The 20,672-nt window shown below is 54.4% G+C and overlaps 2 protein-coding genes across 3 annotated transcripts; one reads left to right on the top strand and one right to left on the bottom strand.

Moving 5' to 3' along the window:
- Positions 1–3,840: 3,840 nt before the first annotated feature.
- Positions 3,841–10,423, bottom strand: PARP3 (poly (ADP-ribose) polymerase family, member 3). Of its 2 annotated transcripts, none has more exons than XM_011958822.1 (11): positions 10,019–10,423; positions 9,165–9,351; positions 8,492–8,617; positions 8,133–8,321; positions 7,801–7,933; positions 7,487–7,713; positions 7,068–7,217; positions 6,773–6,859; positions 6,362–6,539; positions 4,817–4,972; positions 3,841–4,403 (listed from the first exon to the last, which is right to left on the bottom strand). In XM_011958822.1, exons 2-11 carry the CDS (start codon positions 9,342–9,344, stop codon positions 4,234–4,236), a joined length of 1,596 nt encoding a protein of 531 aa, XP_011814212.1. In that variant the 5' UTR covers positions 9,345–9,351; positions 10,019–10,423; the 3' UTR covers positions 3,841–4,233. The 2 variants fall into 2 exon arrangements, with proteins under 2 accessions (XP_011814212.1, XP_011814211.1); XM_011958821.1 differs by having other exon boundaries at positions 9,165–9,346.
- Positions 10,424–10,795: 372 nt separating this feature from the next.
- Positions 10,796–19,409, top strand: RRP9 (ribosomal RNA processing 9, small subunit (SSU) processome component, homolog (yeast)). Its single transcript, XM_011958820.1, has 15 exons — positions 10,796–10,951; positions 11,236–11,318; positions 14,684–14,790; positions 15,136–15,203; positions 15,283–15,324; positions 15,604–15,730; positions 16,364–16,488; positions 16,570–16,662; positions 17,156–17,256; positions 17,366–17,500; positions 17,583–17,645; positions 18,062–18,207; positions 18,287–18,366; positions 19,057–19,130; positions 19,239–19,409. The coding sequence occupies exons 1-15, from the start codon at positions 10,865–10,867 to the stop codon at positions 19,330–19,332; spliced, it is 1,425 nt and encodes a 474-aa protein (XP_011814210.1). The 5' UTR covers positions 10,796–10,864; the 3' UTR covers positions 19,333–19,409.
- The last annotated feature ends 1,263 nt before the right edge of the window (positions 19,410–20,672 follow it).

Raw genomic sequence — 20,672 nt, 5'->3', positions numbered from 1 at the left:
TTTTTAGTAGAGACGGGGTTTCACCGTGTTAGCCAGAATGGTCTCCATCTCCTGACCTTGTGATCCGCCTGCCTCGGCCTCCCAAGGTGCTAGGATTACAGGCATGAGCCACCGCGCCCAGCCTGCGACCATCTTTTCTAAAATTGTTCCACCTTCCCATCACTCAAATCCTTTTATCCTGCTTTATTTTTCTTCCCAGCACTTTCCCTACCTGCTATGGTATTTCATATTTATGCATACATTTGATTAGAGCCTGCTTTACTAAAATGTAAGCTCCATGAGAGCAGGGACCTCATCTGAGCCTCACTTGTGCCTGTGGCCCTAGCACCCCTCACAGACACAGGGTCAGCATCGCTGCAGATCTAGATGGTGAAGACAGCACATGGACCTCTTGGTTTAACTAATTTTGTGTTGGAATTCAAAGGGCTCCAGTGCAGTTCTCCATTATTCAGATAAGAAAAGTAGGGCCTGCCCAGAGAGTGGAGAAATGGGTCCCAGGTCACACAGCTGAGTTGGACCTGGAATCCAGGTCACTTGCTTCCTAGAGCTCTGTCCACACAGGTGTCCCTTCCTGTCCTTGACTACAACTTGAACTTGGGCATTTGCCTGTAGGAAGTGAAGCTGAATTTTTGAAGTTTTGGTCCTTACCCAGGTAGCCCTGTAGGCCCGGGGCAGCCCCTGAGTTACCAGGGTCTGGAGAGAGCTCAGTAGGGCCAAGTGGGAACAGCAAATGAGAAAAGTGGACTGGGGAAGGTGACAGGGAGGGGTGGGGACTATGGTGGGTTCCAGAGTTCATGCTCCCTTCAACATCATCAATATAAATAAAAAATGAAAACACTTTGTTAGCATGTGTATGTATGTGTGTGTATTGCAAAATTTGCAAAAACAAAACAAAACAAAATTAAATAAAAACACACACACAGGAAGGATATATCAGAAACTAATGAAACTGGCTCCCTCCAGCAGGTGAGTAGGAATGGAGTGAGGGGGATAGAAGGACTCTTCTGAGCACACCTTGCATAGAGTGGACCTTTTGGAACTATGTTAATGTTCCACATATTGAAAACAATAAAGTAACAAAGAAGAATGCAGACAGAAATGGCTGAGCCTACCTGTATTTCAAATGAATAACGTAACTACATTGAAGAGAAAGAACCAATCCAAGTAACAACTGAACCTATATTCAAACTGTTACTTTGACCATGGACCCTCAGTCTAAAGACAAAAAAAAGAAAAAGAAAAAAAATACTGAGTAAGATCAGATACACCTTGAGCTCTATTTAGAACATTTGTTTTTCACAGGGTATTGGTATGGCAATTCTGAAACTCCTTTTTGTGTAGGATTGAGCAAATAAATAGATACACTGATGTTGATGGAAACCCAGGTTCTTACTGTTTGAGAATCAAGGAAATAGGGAATTGGGGAAGAATGGAAGAACTCTGTGGTGTTTGATTGGAACTGCAGAAATAGATATAGACAGATGTGTTTGTTATTTATTCACACATACATATTCCCTCTCCTCTTTCTTTTTTTCCTTTTTTATTTTTTAAGAGACAGGGTCTCAGTCTGTCATCCAGGCTGGAATGTAGTGTTGCAATCATAACTCACTGCAGCCTTGAACCCTTGGGCTCAAGAGATCCTCCCACTTTGGCCTCCCAAAGTGCTGGGATTACAGGTGAGAGCCCCTGCGCCCAGCCACATATATACATTCCTTAGCTCTGTTTGCTGAAAGGACTTAAAAGCAATGACACCTCAGCACCAAGGAGCACATCTATTGCCCAGATCTTGGATTCTAAACATTTCCTGCTCCAGGAAACCAGGGCTTCTTGGAGAAATAGTTGATTCCAGGTTTGTATGAGATGAACCTGGAACATCTTGTGATGCCAGAGAGAAAGGATGTGCTCAAAAAATGATCGGGACACAGAAGGGACCTTGTGCTGGCCAAATCTGGGACAATTTGAGGATCAAAATAACTAATGACAGTAATGGATTATAACTCACTGAATAAAATCAAAATCCATGAGTCTACACTGATAATAAAGGCAGAAAGGATAATGTAAACTAATACATATAAAAGGAATGATGGAGTTAGATAACTACCATTTGCAATCATCTTAGCAAAAATTGATTCAGGTAGTTGATTTCAGTTATCATCGATGGATATTAAAGCTAGTGGGTGAAAGGTGATGAGGAAAGGGACATTTACACCCAACAGTATTTCCCCACAGATTATTGAGTAATTACAAAAGGGAGAAATGGCAGCTTCACAGTGGAGAAACATAGTGGACATCACCTTAATGGATGATTAAAATTATTTAACATCACCAAGAATGGGCCATGCCCCTACAGATGGAATTCCCTAAGGGCCTATCATCTATGTCACGTTCCTGCCCATGCAATACCTAAATCTAATCACGACAAAGCATTACAGAAACCTAAACTGAGAGACATTCTATAAAACAACTGGCCTGTATTCTTCAAGTGTCAAGAATGTCAAAGTTATAAAAGAAAAAAAAAAAAAGACTGAGGAGTGTTTTCAGATTAAAGGAGACCAAAGAGACACAACAACTAAATGCAATGTGCAACCCTAGCCTGGATGTTGGCCTGCTCCAGCAATGGCACCCCTTGTCTGTGGATAGGATGACCTGCCTGGTGATCACTGGCATTCCTGCCTGAACAGCCTCCTTTCATGATTGCAGAGCTGTGCCCCTCTCACATATGCTCAACTTGTTTGTAACATTTAGATTAAGACACAAAGGAGGCTGTGTGCAGTGGCTCACGCCTGTAATCCCAGCACTTTGGGAGGCAGAGGCAGGAGGATCACCTGAGCCCTGGAGTTTGAGACCAAACTGGGCAACATGGCAAAACTCGGTCTCTACAAAAAACACAAAAATTAGCCAGGTGTGGTGTCATGTACTTGTAGTCCCAGCTACTCTGGAGGCTGAGGTGGGAGGATCACCTGAGCCTGGGGAGGCTGAGGCTGCAGTGAGCAGTGGTTGTACCACTGCACTCCAGCCTGGGTGACAGAGTAAGACCCAGGCTCAAAAAAAAAAAGACACGAAGGGATGTTTGGTGCCAAGACATGAGGAATGCTTGATTCACCTGGCAATGTCTGGGATAAAGGACAGAATCACCACATGGGTCCCCAGATGACAAATAGCTCTGAGTTGACAGTGGGGGTCCCCCTTGAAGCCTCAATTAGAGGAAGCAGGTTGTTGCAGTTATGGACCAGGAAGGGCAAGGAGTATGTGCATGATCCACATCAACCGATGTGAGCATTCGCTCCCTGGAGTGTGGCTGGAGGCCCAGGCCCAGCACAGTTGTGGCACAGATAGGCAGAGGGTGGGGCAAGAGAATACCACGTTTAGTAAAGCTGCTTGCGCATGCCTGCAGTGTAGCCTACGCTGGTGACCACATGGCTCCGACATGCAGTCCAGGCCAGGATGGACGGCCTGGGTGGATGTGGGATCCAAGCCACTCTCAGCTGTGCTCCTTGAGTAGGCTGCTGCATCTGTGTCCCTGTAATACGCCCCTACCACACCCATCACTTCAGGAGGCAAGAATCTGGGGCCACAGCCACATCAAGGCTAACAGGGATTGGAGGGAAGGGATTGACGTCTGGGACACAGGGGAGCCTGATAAGAAGGGGTGATATGGATCCAGAAACCCCACTACTGGGTATACATCAAAGGGAGATGAAATCAGAATGTTCAAGAGATGTCTGCTTTCCCAGTTCACTGCAGCACTATTCACAAGATATGGAAGCACCCTGGTGTCCACTGATAGATGAACAGATAGAGGTAATGTGGTGCATATACATAACAGAGTACCATTCAGCCTTAAAAAAGGAGGAAATCTTGTCATTTGTGAAAACATGGGTGAATATGGTACACATTATGCTAAGTGAAATAAGCCAGGCACAGAAAGACAAACACTGCATGATCTCACTTACATGTGGCACCTATAAAAGCTGCCCTTATACAAGTAAAGAGTCAAATGCTGGTTACCATGGGCTGGGAGGAGAGGGACTGGGCAGATGTGGGTCAAAGAATACAAAATTTCAGTTAGACAGGAGGCATAAGTTCAGGGATCTTGTACAGCATGGTGACTATAGTTAACAACAACGTATTGTATTCTTGAAAAAAAGGAGTGATATAGGGGTACCAGAGATATGCAGGACGATTGAAGATCATGGTCCAGCCTTGCAGGACCCTGGGGGACAGGGCGGGCACTCAGAGGCGGACCTCCAGCAGGTAGCGCAGGCGACACTGGCTCTCCTGGTAGATGAGGTACTCGCTCTGGGAGAATGTGGAGCTGCTGAACTCTGGGCAGGGCACAGGCTGGCCCTGGGGCACCACAACTCGCTGGCCATTCAGCTCCAGCTCTGTGTCCTGGGTCGGATCTGCAGGGCACAGCAAGGGCCAGGATGGCCCAGGGGTCACTGGTCCCTGGCCTTACGAGTAAGTCCTGTCCCCTACGCTCTCCACGTCTATCACAGGGCACGCCTGCTCATTTCCACCTTGCCCACCTCCAAACCACTGCAGGGCTGGGGCTTCTGCCTGCGGTGTCTGCCCCGACTTCTCTCTGGGAAACTTGTCCTCATCCTTCAATGTTCAGTCAAGACTCCTCTCTTTGAAGCCCTCCGGGATGCCCAGGAATGATTTGTTGAACCAGTGGATATTTGTCAAATGACAAACTGAGTGACTGCAGGGAAGCTTCTTTTTGTCCCTCTTCCCAGCCCCCTCCCTGAAAATGTCCCAGCCCCTAGCTCGGCCCCACCTCTCTCCTTGGGCTATCCAGCTTCCAAGGACTCACCAGGCTCGGTGTGGCCTCGGGCAATGACACTGTCAAAGCCGGGAGGTGGGCTCTTCAAGCTGGGGTTGTCCGTGGTGATATGGTGCTCTCTGCCCAGGGCCACCTCACCCAGGAACATGTAGCCGATATGGTGGGCCCCACAGTTCATGCCAGTAACTGGAGGACACAAGGAGGCACCAGTGGGCAGCCCAGCCTTTCTCCTGCTGACCCACGGGGCCGCTCTCTGCTGCGATGTTATCCCTTCTGGCTTTGCTGCTCCAGCAAGAAAAGGCTCACTCTCCTCCAGCCGTCACTCCCTCCTTGTCCCGGTCCACTCCCTCCCACCTTACTGTGCTCCCTATGGCCAGGCCTCTGCACCCTCTGCTGTCCTCATCAAGGTCAGCAATGGCCTCCCAGTGACCAAACCCGGGGCAAGGGCTTTTCTCCCTGGCCTGCTCTGCTGACTTTGCTCCTGACCTCATCAGCCCCTACCTGGGACTTCCTCGCCCTGGCTCTCCTGAGCCCTCCACCCCGCCACTCTTTCCTAAGCTCCTCTGCCCTCCTGGTGGACCCCTTGCTCTTGGTGACCTCAGGCATCCTAGAACTTCAGCCCCATCTGTTCTGGGATGAATCCTTTGTCCTTGTTCTCTTGGCCAGCTGGCCTCCAATGATGAGGTCAACCTGGGCTGAGGAGCTGGTCTGGGGAGGTCATTTTGGTGAGGACACTCCTGGCCAGAAACTCAGAAGTCACTGGAGACAGCATTGACCCTTTCCCACACGCTCCCCATCCCACGTCCTACATGCACCTCTCACGGGCTCCCTCCCCTGCACCTCCCAGCCCTTGGGCCAGGCACCCATCACATCCAGCCTGGATAAGAGCATGGCCTCCCTTCAGCCTCTGGCTGCTGCCCCTGTCTCCATAGCTGTAGCCACTGGGATTCTGCTACAGACAAGTCCAGCTAGGCTCACCATCACTCTCTGGATAAAGCCTCATCAATCGTTCTGTGCCCCTAGCCCACCCTGCCCCCACTAGGCATTGCTCTGAGCTCCAGTATCAGGAAGTGTTTGGAAGCCCTGACCTGCCACATCCTCATATCCTCCCAGCCTCTCTGCCCATCCCCTTGCCTTGACATCTCCTCTTTTTTATTTTTATTTTTCTCAGATGGAGTCTGGCTCTGTCACACAGGCTAGAATGTGATCATAGCTCATGGCAGCCTTAAACTCGTGGACTCAAGCGCTCCTCCTGCCTCAGCCTCCTGAGTAGATGGAACTACAGGTGCGTGCCACCACACTTGGCTCAAAGGCTCCCCTTTTACCCCCTCCCAGGTCTGGTTGGTAAACCCATCCTATCTGTATCACCTCCCCCAGGAAGCCATCCCTGACCATCAGACACTTCCTCTAAGAACCCCACCGCCAAAGCCCAGGACAACCCACTGAGCACTATAGTCATTCACCATTAAAGGATTCCCTCTCTTGGATTCACCATGAGCTTCCAGTGGGCAAGGACTGGGCCCAATCCACCTTAGTGCCAACCCTCCCAGGGCTTGGCCCAGAGGGGCACCTCACCATAGCCAGCTGACTTGCTGTTCTCTGAGGCAAAGTAGATTCCCTTGCCAACACGCCCACCAGAATGTGGCATAATGCGGAGCCCACTAGTGAGGATGGCGGCCACCACGGCCATGTTGGTGCCATGCCACAGCAGCTTCCGATTACCCAATTTGGAGTGGGCCTGGAATCTGTCTTCCTGAGTGGAGAGGAAGTGAGAAATGGGAGTCCTGCCACCCAAGCACTCAGGTGCCTTGCCCTGCTGCTCAGAGGTGTGACCAAGGCCTAGCGCCCCTCTGCTTACTCACACGCACTCATGGCCGGCAGAAACTGACCAGAGTTGCTAAACGATTTGCTAAGGGGCAGATAAGCCAAGGACATCTTCCTAAGGCACAGTGGTGATGGGGGAGGGGGTGGAGGAACCTCCCTCACCTCCCCGTCTCGGTTTACTTTCCAGACGTGTTGAAGAGTAGGGCACCTATAGTTGCTGCCAGTCTGATCTAAGTAGGTCTGTATCACCTGTGGGGAGAGCAGAAGCTGGTTGCCAGGGTGGGAGGCTCAGGAGCTAATCCCCCTCTTTTCTTTCTCCAGTCCCAAGCCCTCCTCAGGCCCTGGAGACACAAGAAGGGAAGGCTGAGGGTGAGTATTCCTCTGGGCACCTCAAGGGCAGGTGGGCAGAGGGACGGTGCCCACTGATAGCCTGGCCCCTCTATGGGGTCTAACTCACCTTGTACTCAGGTGCTCCAGAGTCTAGCAGCTGCAGCTGGCACTTGAGAAGCTGGTAGTCTCGGTCTAGGGGGTGTGGCACCTCCTCCACCATCTTCTCCTGCTCAGGGGCTGCCTGCAGGGCCTGGGCCAGCTCGATGTCTGCCAGCACCTAGGATGATGGGCCCTGGCAACTTGTCTTCCCACTTGACCTCTGGACTCCCCTATCCTCTCTCACACAACTGGTACTGCAGCCGCCCAAACTGTGTATCCACATCTCCCTTCCCACCCTATCTGTCTGCCTGGCCTTCCCCACCTGTCTGTCAGCCTGCCCAGGCAATCCATCCCTGTGGGCCTTCTCGGCTACCTGTACCTCATCTTGCTCGCCTAGGCTGTCTGTTCACTGCCCCACTGCCTGCCCGCACCCCTGCCAGCCCTCACCAGGAGCATGTCCTTCTTGGCCTGCAGAAGCTCAGGGGAGTTGATGGGCGGGGGCCGGCTGCGGCCGAAGTTGTGCGGGATGACAGTGTAAAAGTGGGAGGACAGCTCCTCCAGGCTTTGGCCACCATGTGTGGGGCCTTTCAGGGCCTCCTCCAGAGCCTCCAAGGCCTCGAAGCCCCGTGCAATCTGTTGCTTGCTCAGCTTTCCCAGGGGCATCTTCTTCACATCTGGAGGGACAGGGGAGTGGGGAGACTCAGCCCCACAGCCCTGCCACCCTGAAGCCCCTGCCACTCTGCCTGCCTCTCACCCCTCACCCAGGTCCATGAGGGCCATGGTGTTCTTGAACATCTCCTTGCTGAAGATGTTAGTGATGAGCTTCTGCGTGGCTGGGTCCAGGGAGCAGGGCTGCACCTGCTTAGCCACAGTCCTCACTGGGCCTCCATCCACCTGAAGATAGAAGGCACATGTGGGCAGGAGCAGCTGGGCAGGGCGTGACACCAGACAGAGACTGGCCAGCCTGAGGCCAGAGGGGAGTTCTGTGGCTGAGGCTGCGCAGCTGGGCAGTGGCAAAGCCCAACCAACGGGGACTCTCCAACCAGTCCCCTCCCTCAGCCCAGGGCCCGCCCACCTTCCCTGGCCATCTCACCTTCACCACAGCTTCCTGGGCCTCATCCTCTCCCTGTACTTCGATAAGTGTATACTTGCCCGGGTGAGCCACAAAGCGGTCCCGCTCCGCCCACTTGTTCTTGGTCTTTTCCCGAAATTTCTTCTCAAAGTCCTTCTTTGCATCTTCTAGCCTTGTGAAGTGGTTGATCTTCGACTGGCCTACCTCTCCCTGAAACCGACAGCCTTCAGGAGTATGTCCACCATCAACATTTGCTGGCCTGTGTGTTGGGCCAGGCCCTGTGCTGAGCGCCCCGGGACAGTTGGGTGTGCCCCCCCACTCAGTAGCTGTGGCCTTTTGGGGACCCTGTGGAGTATGTGTAGAGCAGGCGGGGCACTCACCACACGGCCCCAGCGGTTCCAGCAGGTGAAGCGGTGGCCATCTTGGAGCAGCTGCATGATGTAGAACTTGTTGTTGTTGTTCCCGATGTTGGTCTGGTTCAGGGTGCAGTCATAGTCCTCATGCACCTGGGCCAGAGGGGAGGTGGGGGGCAGTCTGGTTGGGGTCAGATGGGGTGCCTGGCTGCACACCGAGAGAGCTCTGATGGGGACAGGAGTCCAGCAGCAGTGGGAGTCAGAGGGACCCTGTCTTGGAAGCCTGGGCAGTCACTGCTCTTCCCTCGGGGATGTGGTATGAGAGGACATGGCTAAACCCTGACATGGGGGTGTGGGGAGTTCAGGGGCACACAACTGGGCCCTGGATGGGGGAATCTGAGAGGGACATGGCTCTGCCCTGAGGGGACATGGGCGAGCACACAGGAGACTGATATAGTCAGAACCTTTCCCTAAGTGTGGTGGGGGGAGGCCTGCATGGGGTCTGAAGGGCAGACGTGACCTGCCTGGACCTGATGGGACACAGCCCTGACATCTAGGGTCAGGAGAACATGGCCTTGCTCTGGCGCTTACCTGGGGGCCTTGGGCTCCAAACCCAGAACTGAGCCCTAAGTGGGTGGCCTGGGTGTGTTTGTGCTTATCAGCAGGCAGGCTCTGGGCCTGACTGGGGACTGCAGCTCACCTGGGTCTCAGGGTTGCTGCTGAGTGGACATGTTGGATCCACACGGATTATGTGTTTCTCTGCTGGCATGGCCTTGAGGGCCTCAGCGGTGGAGCGGAAGGGGTCCTCCTCCCTTTTCCCCTGCCGGCCCTTCTTCTCAGGGCCCTCAGTCTGTGCCGGGCACTTCCGCTTTGGAGCCATGGCTGTCCTGGGGCACAGAGAGGTCCTTAGGCCTCCATGGTCTCCTCATCCCTAACGACCCACTCTCACTCCCCACCCCCACCCTGGGGCAGCACAGCATCAACTTGCCCCACCCCAGGCTGGCCCTTCGGTGGCCTCCCACTGCATCCTCTGTCCACCCTGACAGCATTCCCAGTCCCAGACCACACCCGGCTATTTGTCACTCAGAAACGCCCCTTCCCCCAGTCCCAAGTGCAAGATTAGGACTCTGTCCACTCTGCCCACTCGGGTCAACAGGGTCTGCCTGGCTCCCTACCCTCTCCAGCTCACCTGTGTGTCCTGAGGGGTAGGGAAAGTGAAAGGAGGATCTCTGTCTTCCACTTCAGGGCTCCTCCCACTGTGTCAGCTAGTTCAGCCCTGGCATGGTTGCCGGGCTGAGTCACCGAGCTATGGGGGAGGGTGGGCAGAGGCTCCTGGGAGCAGGATTCTTGGGGCCAGATGTATCCTCCCGGGGCTTAGAATCCAGTGCTGGGAAGGCCAGGCTGGTCCTTCCCAATAGACTCAAGAGTTCTGAGGAGCCAGAACTCCAGATCAGTGGTCTTGAACTGCCAGAGGGCAAAGGCCAGTCCCACCAGGCCTTGCCCTGCCCTGCCCTGCCCTGCGGAGGGCTGTGGGCAGGACCGTAGGACACTCACCTAAGAAAAGCAGGGACATGGGAGATGTCTTGGCTGCCACCCCACCTGGTTGTGTGCGCCAACCTGGGCAGTTCCAGGTCTAACAACTCTCTATGAGCCTTAGGAGTGAATTAGGGAGGGAATTCCCCAACAATCGCCAGAGGCCGGGGATGAGCTTGTGTGGGGAATCAGACATCGGCTCTTTGGCCACCAGTGTGGTGAAGCAGAGGCTGGGGCAGGCCGAGTCAGGCGACCAGTCCCACGGACGGGTGGACACTCGATCTGGCATATCCAAGGCCAGGGCAGTCGCATCCGTAGCGCTGCTCCGGTGGCCGGGGCCTGCAGCACGCATCTGCCAGTCGCCCGGTGACCTTGGGCCCGGGTAACGACGCAGCCTCCCTCTCCCCGGGGCTGCTTTGATCCCCGCTGGGTCTAGTGCCGGGCTGCCCAAGGAGGGGAGGAGTCACGCTCTAGAACGCGAAAGGACTCCGCGTCTGTGGCGCCCCCCAGCGGCCAAGGCGCGCAAACACAGAGAAGGCTCTTCCTCCGACTTCGAAGTCGGCCAGCAGCAGAGCGCAAGCGCCACAGCTTCAGGCCGGAAGCGCCCGGGAGATGTGGGCTTCCTACTCGAGCCTGGTGCGGGGAGCCTAGGAACTTCAGGAGGCGGGGCCACAAGCGTGCATCCTATGGGTACTTGGGGGCGAGGCAGAGCCTGCCTAAGGACCCAATGGAGCAGTAGGAGGCGGGGCCCGGCGGGCGGTGGAAGCCTATCAGGACGCGGGGTCTTGCCATGCGGCTGGGGAGCTGGGAGGGTTCAGCTGCCACGTGAGTTCCCCGGCGGCTGCTGCTACACACCTGGTGGGCAACATGTCGGCAACAGCGGGAGCTCGTAAGCGGGGAAAGCCGGCCTCTGGGGCCGGGGCTGGCGTGGGGGCCGGCAAGCGGCGGCGAAAGGTGAGCATGGCGCTTCTGAGGCCCGCGGTCAGCCCTGCTACTGGGACAACCGTCATCCCATCCAGGGGACCTGGGTCCGGGCCCTTCCCCAGCCCTTCCCCCAGGATCCCTGCTGGACTCAGCTTCGTCCCTCTCTCCGCGGGCCAAATCCTAGAAAACCGTGCGCTTAACCCGGGAGCCACCGCCTTTCCCAGTTCTGGGGTTCTGAGGGACCCGAGGGGGGCCCTTGGTCATGCCAGCGTGGTCGGGACCCCTAACCAAAGAAAGGACCGTATAATTCCCAGGCCGACTCTGCGGGGAACAGGGGCAAATCCAAGGGTGGCGGCAAAATGAATGAGGAGATCTCCAGCGACTCTGAGAGCGAGAGGTGAGCTATTCTTTTGCACGTAGTGGGAGGGAAAACTGAGGCCCATGGTGTATGGAAGACTCAGTGAGTCCGAGCAGAGCTGAGCCTAGAACCCAAGACTCTGGCCCTTGGCTCTGAGATCGTGGCTCTTTCCTTTAGTTTCTGGTCCTGCAGTCTCGTTTCTGCGAGGTCTCTGGGTGGGAAGGACCCTAGGCCCCAATCCGAGGCCATTGAGACCTCCTTAGTCTTTGGCAGGGACTGGACTGATTGTGAAATTGCAGGAAAACAGAACAAAGCTGTCAAGTATTTCTTGCATCTCTCTTCCCTTGCCAGTTTTCCTGCAATTTCACAATTACTGGACTCCCCGTCTCTTAACGCGCCAGGCACTGTCTTTACTGTTGGAAATGCAGACAGAGATAGGCAGGCAGGTGAAGAGAGTGTGTTGTAGTGAGATGTGTATTTTATAGTTGTGTGTTCTGGGAACAGAGGAGGGACTTTTAAATAGCGTCTTGAGAGATGAGGAGGAGTCTTTCACGGAGAGGTAGGGAAGGCCTTCAGGGAACAGCAAAGGTAGGCAGGCAGGTGAAGACAGTGTTGTGGTGACATGTGTATCTTATAGCTGTGTGTTCTGGGAACAGAGGAGGGACATTTAAATAGGGTCTTGAGAGATGAAGAGGAGTCTGTCATGGAGAGGTAGGGAAGGCATTCAGGGATCAGAGGAAAGTCTGAGGTGTAAGTGTGCCAGAATGGGCACTAGGAAAGAAGGAAGGGGGCTGGGCCTGGTAACTCACGCCTGTAATCGCAGCACTTTGGGAGGCCAAGGTGGGAGAATTGCTTGAGGTCAGGAGTTTGAGACCAGCCTGGGCAACATAGCGAGATCTTGTCTGTACAAAGATAAAAAAAGTTAGCTGGGTACGGTGGTCTGCACCTGTAGTCCCAACTACTCGGGAGGCTAAGGTGGGGGGATCCCTTCCTAGGAAGTTGAAGCTGCAGTGAACTATGATCATGCGCTGCTCTCCAGTCTGGGTGACAGAGCAAGATCCTGTCTCTAAAAAACACACACACACACACACACAAACAGGAGGGGTGGTCATAGGTGCATGCAAATTGTAGAGGGCTTTGAATGCCTCCCTCATTTCTGCAAGTGATGGGTGTGGTTGCTTGCAGGATTTCAAAGGGTCAGGCAAGGGGTCAGGCCTGACCCTGTGGGTGGGAGGCTCTTGGACCAGAGAATCCTAGTGCCTTCCCTGTGAGCTGACTTTAGAACCTCTCTTCTAAGATTGAGTATGTGTTGCCTTAATTTGCTCACAGAAAGATTTAATGTACTTTTTTTGTTTTTGTTTTTGAGGCAGTCTCACTCTGTTGCCCAGGCTGGAGTGCAGTGGTGTGATCTTGGCTTACTGTAACCTCTGCTTCCCAGGTTCCAGTGATTCTTCTGCCTCAGCCACCTGAGTAGCTGAGATTATAGGCCTGCACCACCATGCCTGGCTAATTATGTATGTTTAGTAGAGATGGAGTTTCACCATGTTGGCCAGGCTGGTCTCAAATTCCTGACCTCAAGTGATCCACCCACCTTAGCCTCCTAGAGTGCTGGGATTATAGGCATGAGCCTCCACACCCATCCATTAATGTACTTTTCTTAATCCGAAGGTTATTGTGGGTGAGTGTGTGACAGACTAGTGTGGCTAAGTGCTTTTAAATATTTTTAGAATGTTGTGTTGTGAAGTGTGTTAGATACAGAAGAGTGAATGAGATGTATTTGTACTACAGAGAGTAGTGGTAAATCGGTGAATCTCTGTACACTTACCACTTAGGTTAAGAACTAGAACATTTGCAGAAACTTAGAAGCCCCAACTGTCATTCCTAACTTGAGTTAATCATTTTTTTGGTTTCTTTGCTCTTCTTTTAAAAAATTAGTATTTTCCATTTAGGTATAGTTTACATATAGTACCATTCACTTTTTAAAGTTATAGTTCAGTGAGTTTTGACAAACACACACAGTCTTGTGACCACCGCTACCCTGAAGATAAAGGGTTTTATCACCTTCCAAAACTCCTCCTGCTCCTTCGTAGTCAGCCCCTCTCCCTCTCCCCCAGTCTCTGCTAACAACTGCCCCTGGAGTCGTGCATTTTCTAGCATATCCTGTAAATGGAATCATAGTGTGTCTTCCCTTGCATTTCTTTAGCGTTCTGCCTCATGTGTATGAATGCTTCAACAATAGATTGATTGGTGTGGCGAAACTGAGTAGAAGTCTGAAGTTAACACAGGTCTCTTGGCTGTGTAAGGGAAGGGCAGCACCAGCCCTGTTGGCTGAAGGCTTGCCAGGCATAGGGCACTGAATTATTTCTGGGGCATGGTCCAGCTTTGGCTTTGCTGAGAGTTTTCGAGGTCCCTTCTGGGGAAGTCAGGGGCAGGATTACGAGTGAGTCCTGGGAAACCCGGTTAGGGGAGTGGATAGAGACTAGATGTCTGCAGGCACATGATCAGACGGAGTGGGCTGCCCTGGATTCTCTGCATCTGAGTGCCCATGACCTACCCCCAGCTCCCAGGAGCAGGTCAAAGCAGGACCTATCTTTGAGTGAAGTGAGTACTCTCAGCTGGTCCCGAGGGCTGGGTCATGGAAGGGAAAGCAGTACCTTCACCAGTAAGGGTCAATCCCCAAACAGTCAAGGTTCACTTGAAACCTTGTTCCCAGGGTAAAGGATGATGCTGTGGTGATGACAGTCCCGGTGTGTCTGCCTGGTGGATCCATGGATCTGATCCAGACTGCCCCCGTCATGTCTGGGGATGGTGTCATCTTTTCTGCTCTCTGTGTCGCATCTCTGGTTTCTGGTATCCCTTCCCTTCTCTTTCCAAGTTTACCCTCTTGTTTGGGGAGCACATCCTTTATCCTTCTTAAGAAAGAGGGAGAAAGTTCTGTGGCACTTTGCATACTTGGCAGTGTTGTCGTTGATTGTTTGACTGGGTATGGCATTTTAGGGGTCAGTGTATTCCTTCAAAGGTTTGTGTGTGAGGCTCCTTTGTCTTCTTATTCTCAATATTGCTGTTGAGATGCCCGAGCATGTTGATTCCTGACTCTTTGTATGTGACCTGATTTCTTTTGGAAGCCTGGTTTCTCTTGGAAGCCCCCCCTTTTCCCCCAGAGTTGAGAGTCTTTAGTGATCTCTTTGGGATTTGGGTCTGTTTCCACCCCTACGTGGGGCACTGAGTGGGGCCTTTTAGTTTGGGGAGTCACATCCTTCAGTTTTCTGCTGTGTAGTCACCGGCCATGTGGGCTGGCAGGGAATGGGAAAGGTTGGATGGCAGGGCGAGCATTCAGAAGGCACGATCCTAGTGGCCACAGGAACAAGGTGAGCCCCTCAGACCCAGCTCCTTCCTGCCCAAAGCCTAGCTCCAAGGAAGCCTGAAGAGGAGGAGGAAGAGCTGGAGGAAACTGCACAGGAAAAGAAGCTGCGCTTGGCCAAGCTCTACCTAGAGCAGCTCCGTCAGCAAGGTGAGCCAGTGGGCAGGCTAGCCATGGGCAGGACTTGTGCCTGTGCTGTTCTGCTGCCCGCTGCTGCAACCCCAGCCACTTGATGGGTGACTGACATGGGTTTCCAGTGGGTGCCCGGGCTGTCGGTGCTGGCTGCTCTGTGGGGGTGGCCAGGAGCTCTCATGGGCCTCCTGAGGAGCCTGCAGGGGGCTGATCCGATAAGTAAAAGCAGGGAACCCTCCAGCCTGCCCTCCCCTCTGCTGAGGCAGCTGGAGCTTCCCACGTCACCCAGCCCTGCGGCAGTGGGATGGAAGGGGAAAGAGGCATCTCAGCCTCAGTTTACTTGGTCTGGTCTGTCCTGCGCAGAAGAGGAGAAGGCTGAGGCCCGTGCATTTGAGGAGGATCAGGTGGCAGGGCGCCTGAAGGAGGATGTGGTAAGTGGAGGGAGAGTTGGGGAGGGCGGTGGTGGAGCTGATCTGCTCCCAGGGTCTCATCCATTTCTTCTCCATGCAGCTCGAGCAGAGGGGCAGGCTGCAGAAGTCGGTAGCAAAGGAGGTGAGTGGGCATGGTACTTCGGTACAAGGTTAGAGGGAGTTGGGGACCCCACCTGGGCTGGTGGGCAGGTGGCTCAGTGTGGGCTCAGTGTGTGGGAGTCTTTGCTCTGGAACATGGTGGACACTTGGGCGTATCCGGTCAGGGAAGGATCTGGTCCTTGTAGCCTTGGGTCTTGTTTTCCTTCTGGCCTGGGTAGGAAAGGCCAACACTGCGTGGTGGGGTTGGTGGAGTGGTGCCTTTATGCTACTAACCGCAGTGACCCAGCACCTGTCTGCCCAGATCCAGGCCCCAGCCTCAGCTGACATTCGTGTTTTACGGGGGCACCAGCTCTCTATCACATGTTTGGTCATCACCCCAGATGACTCGGCCATCTTCTCTGCCGCCAAAGACTGCACCATCATTAAGTGTGAGTGAGTGCCTGGGAGGGGCTGCAGCCCTCAGGGAAAATCCGGGAGGGCCGGTCAGGGCAGCGGGAGTGGTCACGGCAGGCTGAGCCCTGAAGTGGAGAAGTCTCTGGAGGCAGGTTTGCTGCCCTAGAGGTTCTCTCTGGGTGACAGTAGAAGCTGCTGCCCAGCAGTGGGGCTTATGAGCTCCCTGTCCCTAGTGACCTTCTGGCAAAGTCAGGAAGATGATTTAATGGGAATTAATGTCGCAGGTGGGTGGTTGGACTAGAAGACATTTGAGGCTGTGCAGTCCTTGGATTCAGTGCTCGGTCCTCCTGCGTTCCTATCTGTTGCTGGCTGAGCAGTTCCTTCTCCACCTGCTGTAGTAACAGGAGAGCTCACACTATCAATCCCAAAGCCCTTGTGCATCTCTTCTCTTCTTTGGGCTTCATGGCTGCTGTTTGGCACTAATGTCCCTCTTCATAGATGAGGAAACTGAGGCAGCTTGTCCGGAGGCTCATGGTGGCTGAGCCAGGTCTTCTGGCGGAGTCTGGGACCTTTGCCATGGCTCTTCTTTCCATGCTGCCCCTTGAGGGAGGTTACCAGCCAGCCCTAGTCCCCCATCCCAGTAGCTTCTCCCCCACCCCCAATGGCAGGGAGCGTGGAGAGTGGACGGAAGCTTCATGTGATTCCTCGAGCCAAGAAGGGTGCCGAGGGAAAACCCTCTGGCCACAGCAGCCATGTCCTTTGCATGGCCATCTCCTCCGACGGCAAGTACCTTGTAAGGCCAGGTTGGCCCTGGGGGCAGGTGGGAGATCTGGTGCACGGTGGGTGCCTGTGGTCACTGTCTTCATCCCTGCAGGCCTCGGGTGACCGCAGCAAGCTCATTCTCATTTGGGAGGCCCAGAGCTGCCAGCACCTGTACACCTTCACAGGACACCAGGATGCAGTGTCGGTGAGGAGCTGGGTCTACCCCAGTGGATCTTTAGCGGGCACATGCTAGTGTTCTAGGCTCAGTGCTGGCTTCTGGGGTCCCCGTCCTCAGAGAACCTGCATCCTGGGGTAGCGATTGGGTAGTGAGTGGTGCTGTAAAGTACATAAATGGTCTAGAGGGATGGAGAGGAGCTGGGGGAGACCAGGCTGAGCTTGCTCAGGAATCAGGGAGGGCCTTGAGAAGCTGCCTCTGGGCGGGGTGTGGTGGCTTTTGCCTATAATCCTAGGGCTTTGGGAGGCTGAGATGGAGGATCATTTGAGCCCAGGAGATGGAGGCTGCAGTGAGCTATGATCGCACCACTGCACTCCAACCTGAGCAATACAGCCGGGCTGCACAAAAGTGCCTCACAGGACGTGCTACATGGCTTGCTTTTTGGGAAGTCCTCCCTGGGCCTGAACTGTCTCTTGCCTGCTGTAGTCCAGGTCCCCTTTGTCCTCTCCCCATGCACCCTTAGGGGCTGGCGTTCCGCAGAGGCACCCACCAGCTCTACAGCACATCCCACGATCGCTCTGTGAAGGTGTGGAATGTGGCGGAGAACTCCTATGTGGAGACACTGTGAGTGTGTAGTATGGGAGAGGGTATGTGGATGGCGTGGGAGAGGGTGTGTGAGTGTGCACGTGTGAGTTCACACAATACCCCTATCCTGCTCTGTCTGGCCCTCCAGCTTTGGACACCAGGACGCAGTGGCTGCTCTGGATGCCTTGAGCCGGGAGTGCTGTGTGACGGCTGGGGGCCGGGATGGGACTGTACGTGTGTGGAAGATCCCCGAGGAGTCCCAGCTTGTCTTCTATGGCCACCAGTAAGGTGGCCTGCCGTGCCAGTGGGGTCTACATGGGTTGGGGGTGGGCTTGGGCCACGCCCCTCACAGCCCCTTTCTCCAGGGGCTCCATCGACTGCATCCACCTAATCAATGAGGAGCACATGGTGTCTGGCGCGGACGATGGGTAAGAGCTCCTTTGGATGTCTCTGGCCACGGCTTCTGCTCCCTAGCGCTGGCTGCCCATGGGGCCCTGAGCTTGCCTCAGGGCACCCCCAGTGGGGGAGCTGTTGTAACCTCTTTTCATAGATGAGGATGCTGAGGCAGAGAGCTCAGATGACCTCGCCTGGGCTGTGTGCTGTTGATCCCTTCCTGTCATGTGGCCTTTCTTCTTTTTTTTTAGAATTAAAAAAAATTTTCTGTGGGTACTTAGGTGTATGTATTTATGGGGTACTTGAGATGTTTTGATACAGCATGCAGTACGTAATAATCATGTCATGGGAAATGGGGTACCCATCCCCTCAAGCATTAATCCTTTGTGTTACACATGTGGCCTTTTCTACCTCTGGCCCTCTCACTGCTGTATTCCCTCCCTGTCTACAGCTCTGTGGCCTTGTGGGGCCTCTCCAAGAAGCGACCACTTGCCCTGCAGCGTGAAGCTCACGGGCTGCGGGGAGAGCCAGGCCTGGAGCAACCCTTCTGGATATCGTCGGTGGCAGCCCTCCTCAACACAGATCTGGTGGCTACAGGTGGGTGCCCTGAGAGGCAGGGAGGAGGGGTCGCCGGGTGGGCCGGTGCGGGGGTTGCTCACTGTTCTTGTCTCCCCAGGCTCCCACAGCTCCTGTGTGCGGCTTTGGCAGTGTGGGGAAGGCTTCCGGCAGCTTGACCTTCTCTGCGACATTCCCCTGGTGAGTAAGTGGGCTTGAATGCTCAGCCTGTCTCTGCCACACTGCTGAGGCCCCTGGAATTAGCTCTTTAAGGTCTGTCTTCCTGCCAGAAGGGAACCTTCTCAGGGCAGGGCCAGCTCGTAGCACAGGGCCTGGCAGGAACCCTCCTTACTTTCCCCGCTCTGCTCCGCTTCCTATCCTAACCTTGTCCAGGGTGCTGGGGTACAAGTCAGGAGCAGCATGGGCAGAGGCATGGAGACCTGGCCCTGTGATGGGTTCTGCACCGCTGGTGCCAGATTGGGTGCCAGGCTAGAGCATGTGGACCCTACTGTCCACACTTGGGTGACCTGGGGGAGGGTGGCAGGATCTGTCAGTGATGTGTGCTGAGAATGCAGGGTCTAGGTCAATGGGGACAGTCATGGGGTCTCCAGGGCCCCACCACCAGGAGCCAGCCTCAGGCCATACTTGGTGTACACTGTCTCCTTCATCCTCAGAAACTCACCGCTAGCCCTGTGCTCTGCTTACCCCCATCTCGCAGATGTGGAGGCTGAGGCCCCAACAGGTGAAGGACTGGCCTGTGTCACCAGGTGGTAGGAGGCAGAGCAGGGATTTAACCCAGGCCTGGTAAGGCCTGGCCCTTGACTGTGATGCTGAGGACGGTGGTGGAGGGGCATTCTAATGTCTTTCTGTGTTGTCTCTCTCTCTGCTCAGGTGGGTTTTATCAACAGCCTCAAGTTCTCCAGCTCTGGGGACTTCCTAGTGGCTGGGGTGGGGCAAGAGCACAGGTACGTGTGGCCCTTGAGGGTTCAGGTAAGGTGGTGCAGGCTGGACTGCTGGGTGGAAATGGGGTGGAGACTGGGCCGAGTCTCAACTGCTTCTTGCGCTATCTGCAGGCTTGGCCGATGGTGGAGAATCAAAGAGGCTCGGAATTCTGTCTGCATCATACCACTCCGCAGGGTCCCTGTACCCCCGGCTGCTGGTTCCTGACACTCTTACCCTCCTTATTTAAGTCCTTCCCAGGCCATGCCCCACCATCTTTGTATTAAAAGCCTCCTCTTTTGGGCCTCGTCTCTAGTAGCTTCTTGGCGGAGCGGGGGTGGGATTTCATCAGGGACTAGGTGGGAGGTGGCCTGGGGAGGGACAGGACTCCAGCAGTCTCCTAGCTCTGCCCCTCTGCTAGCCTGAGGGCTGTTATCCTTTTCCAAAGAACTTGGGATGGAGACCTCAACTGGCTCCTGGCTCCTGGTCCCTGTGTGTCCTGCACGACCTCATCAGGCTAGCTGCCCACCGCTGCTCTTGGGTGGTTGGAGTCAGAAGCTACTCACCCCTCAGCTCAGAAGCCATGGCTTGTAAGGGCTGGCGCAGGGGTCAGGACTGGGCTTTAGACAGGACCTGCACGTCAAACTGGCTTGGCTTCCTCTCCCAGGTCAGGTCAGGAAGCTGGAGGGGACAGACGGCCCCTGAGGTGTGGGGGTCGGGAGTGGGAGTGTGAGTGGGACCCTGGACCGTGGGCTTACTGTTTGGAGACAGGGGTCCACGTTGGGAAGAGCTCTGTCTTTGGTCTGAATGTCAGAACCAGGCTACAGTGCTCATCACAGCCAGGACCTACCTGCCAGGCAAGTGAGTCAAAGGAATGTTCACTCTCTCTGATTTCACCGAGTGGGTAGCTCCCTCCTGCTGTGGGGTGAAGCCAGTGAGGAGGAGGCAGAGGTGGACTGGAGGTGTAGAGGCACAGTGAGGTTCCTTCTTGTCAGGAAAAAGGAGAAGAGGGTATTAAGGGAAAGCCCTGTGCCCATGGGGCCCTGAACCTGTGAAGGAGTGGTGCGGTCCCCTGAGAGATGAAGCCACAGGGCTTCCCTTGACCCCATGCTCACGAGGCCTCCCCCTCAGACTGCCTGCAGTTAACCTGGGGCCAGAGGGGTCAGGTTCAGGCTGAGCCTCTAAAAAATCATTTTTTTTTTTTTTTTTTGAGATGGAGTTTCGGTCTTGTTGCCCAGGCTGGAGTGCAGTGGCATGATCTCAGCTCACTGCAATCTCTGCCTCCCAGGTTCAAGCAATTCTCCCGCCTCAGCCTCCCAAGTAGCTGGGATTACAGGTGCATGCCACCACATCTGACTAATATTTATATTTTTAGTAGAGATGGGGTTTTGCCATGTTGGCCAGGCTGGTCTTGAACTCCTGACCTCAGGTGATCCACCTGCTTCGGCCTCCCAAAGTATTGGGATTACAGACATGAGCCACTGTGCCCAGCCTGAAAAATCCTATTACAGATGAGATGTTGATAGAATTCACTCACTCCTGTGTCCCGTCTCAAATTGAGCTTAGCA

The sequence above is a fragment of the Colobus angolensis genome, unplaced genomic scaffold, assembly GCF_000951035.1.
Source record: "Colobus angolensis palliatus isolate OR3802 unplaced genomic scaffold, Cang.pa_1.0 Scaffold477, whole genome shotgun sequence".
Taxonomy (NCBI): domain Eukaryota; kingdom Metazoa; phylum Chordata; class Mammalia; order Primates; family Cercopithecidae; genus Colobus; species Colobus angolensis.
The sequence above is the reverse complement of the archived record's forward strand: the minus strand, read 5'-3'. Positions and strand labels throughout refer to the sequence as shown.

Bases quoted from the DNA above. Each gene is read 5' to 3' on its own strand.
- PARP3 (XM_011958821.1), bottom strand. The intron at 7,934-8,132 runs GTGAGATGGCCA...TTCTATCTTCAG, and splicing joins CCCAGGAAGCTGTGGTGAAG to GTGGATGGAGGCCCAGTGAG. The intron at 4,404-4,816 runs GTGAGTCCTTGG...TGTGCCCTGCAG, and splicing joins CCGAGGCCACACCGAGCCTG to ATCCGACCCAGGACACAGAG.
- RRP9 (XM_011958820.1), top strand. From the start codon at position 10,865: ATGTCGGCAACAGCGGGAGCTCGTAAGCGGGGAAAGCCGGCCTCTGGG. The intron at 16,489-16,569 runs GTAAGGCCAGGT...TCATCCCTGCAG, and splicing joins CCTCCGACGGCAAGTACCTT to GCCTCGGGTGACCGCAGCAA. The intron at 18,208-18,286 runs GTGGGTGCCCTG...TTGTCTCCCCAG, and splicing joins CACAGATCTGGTGGCTACAG to GCTCCCACAGCTCCTGTGTG.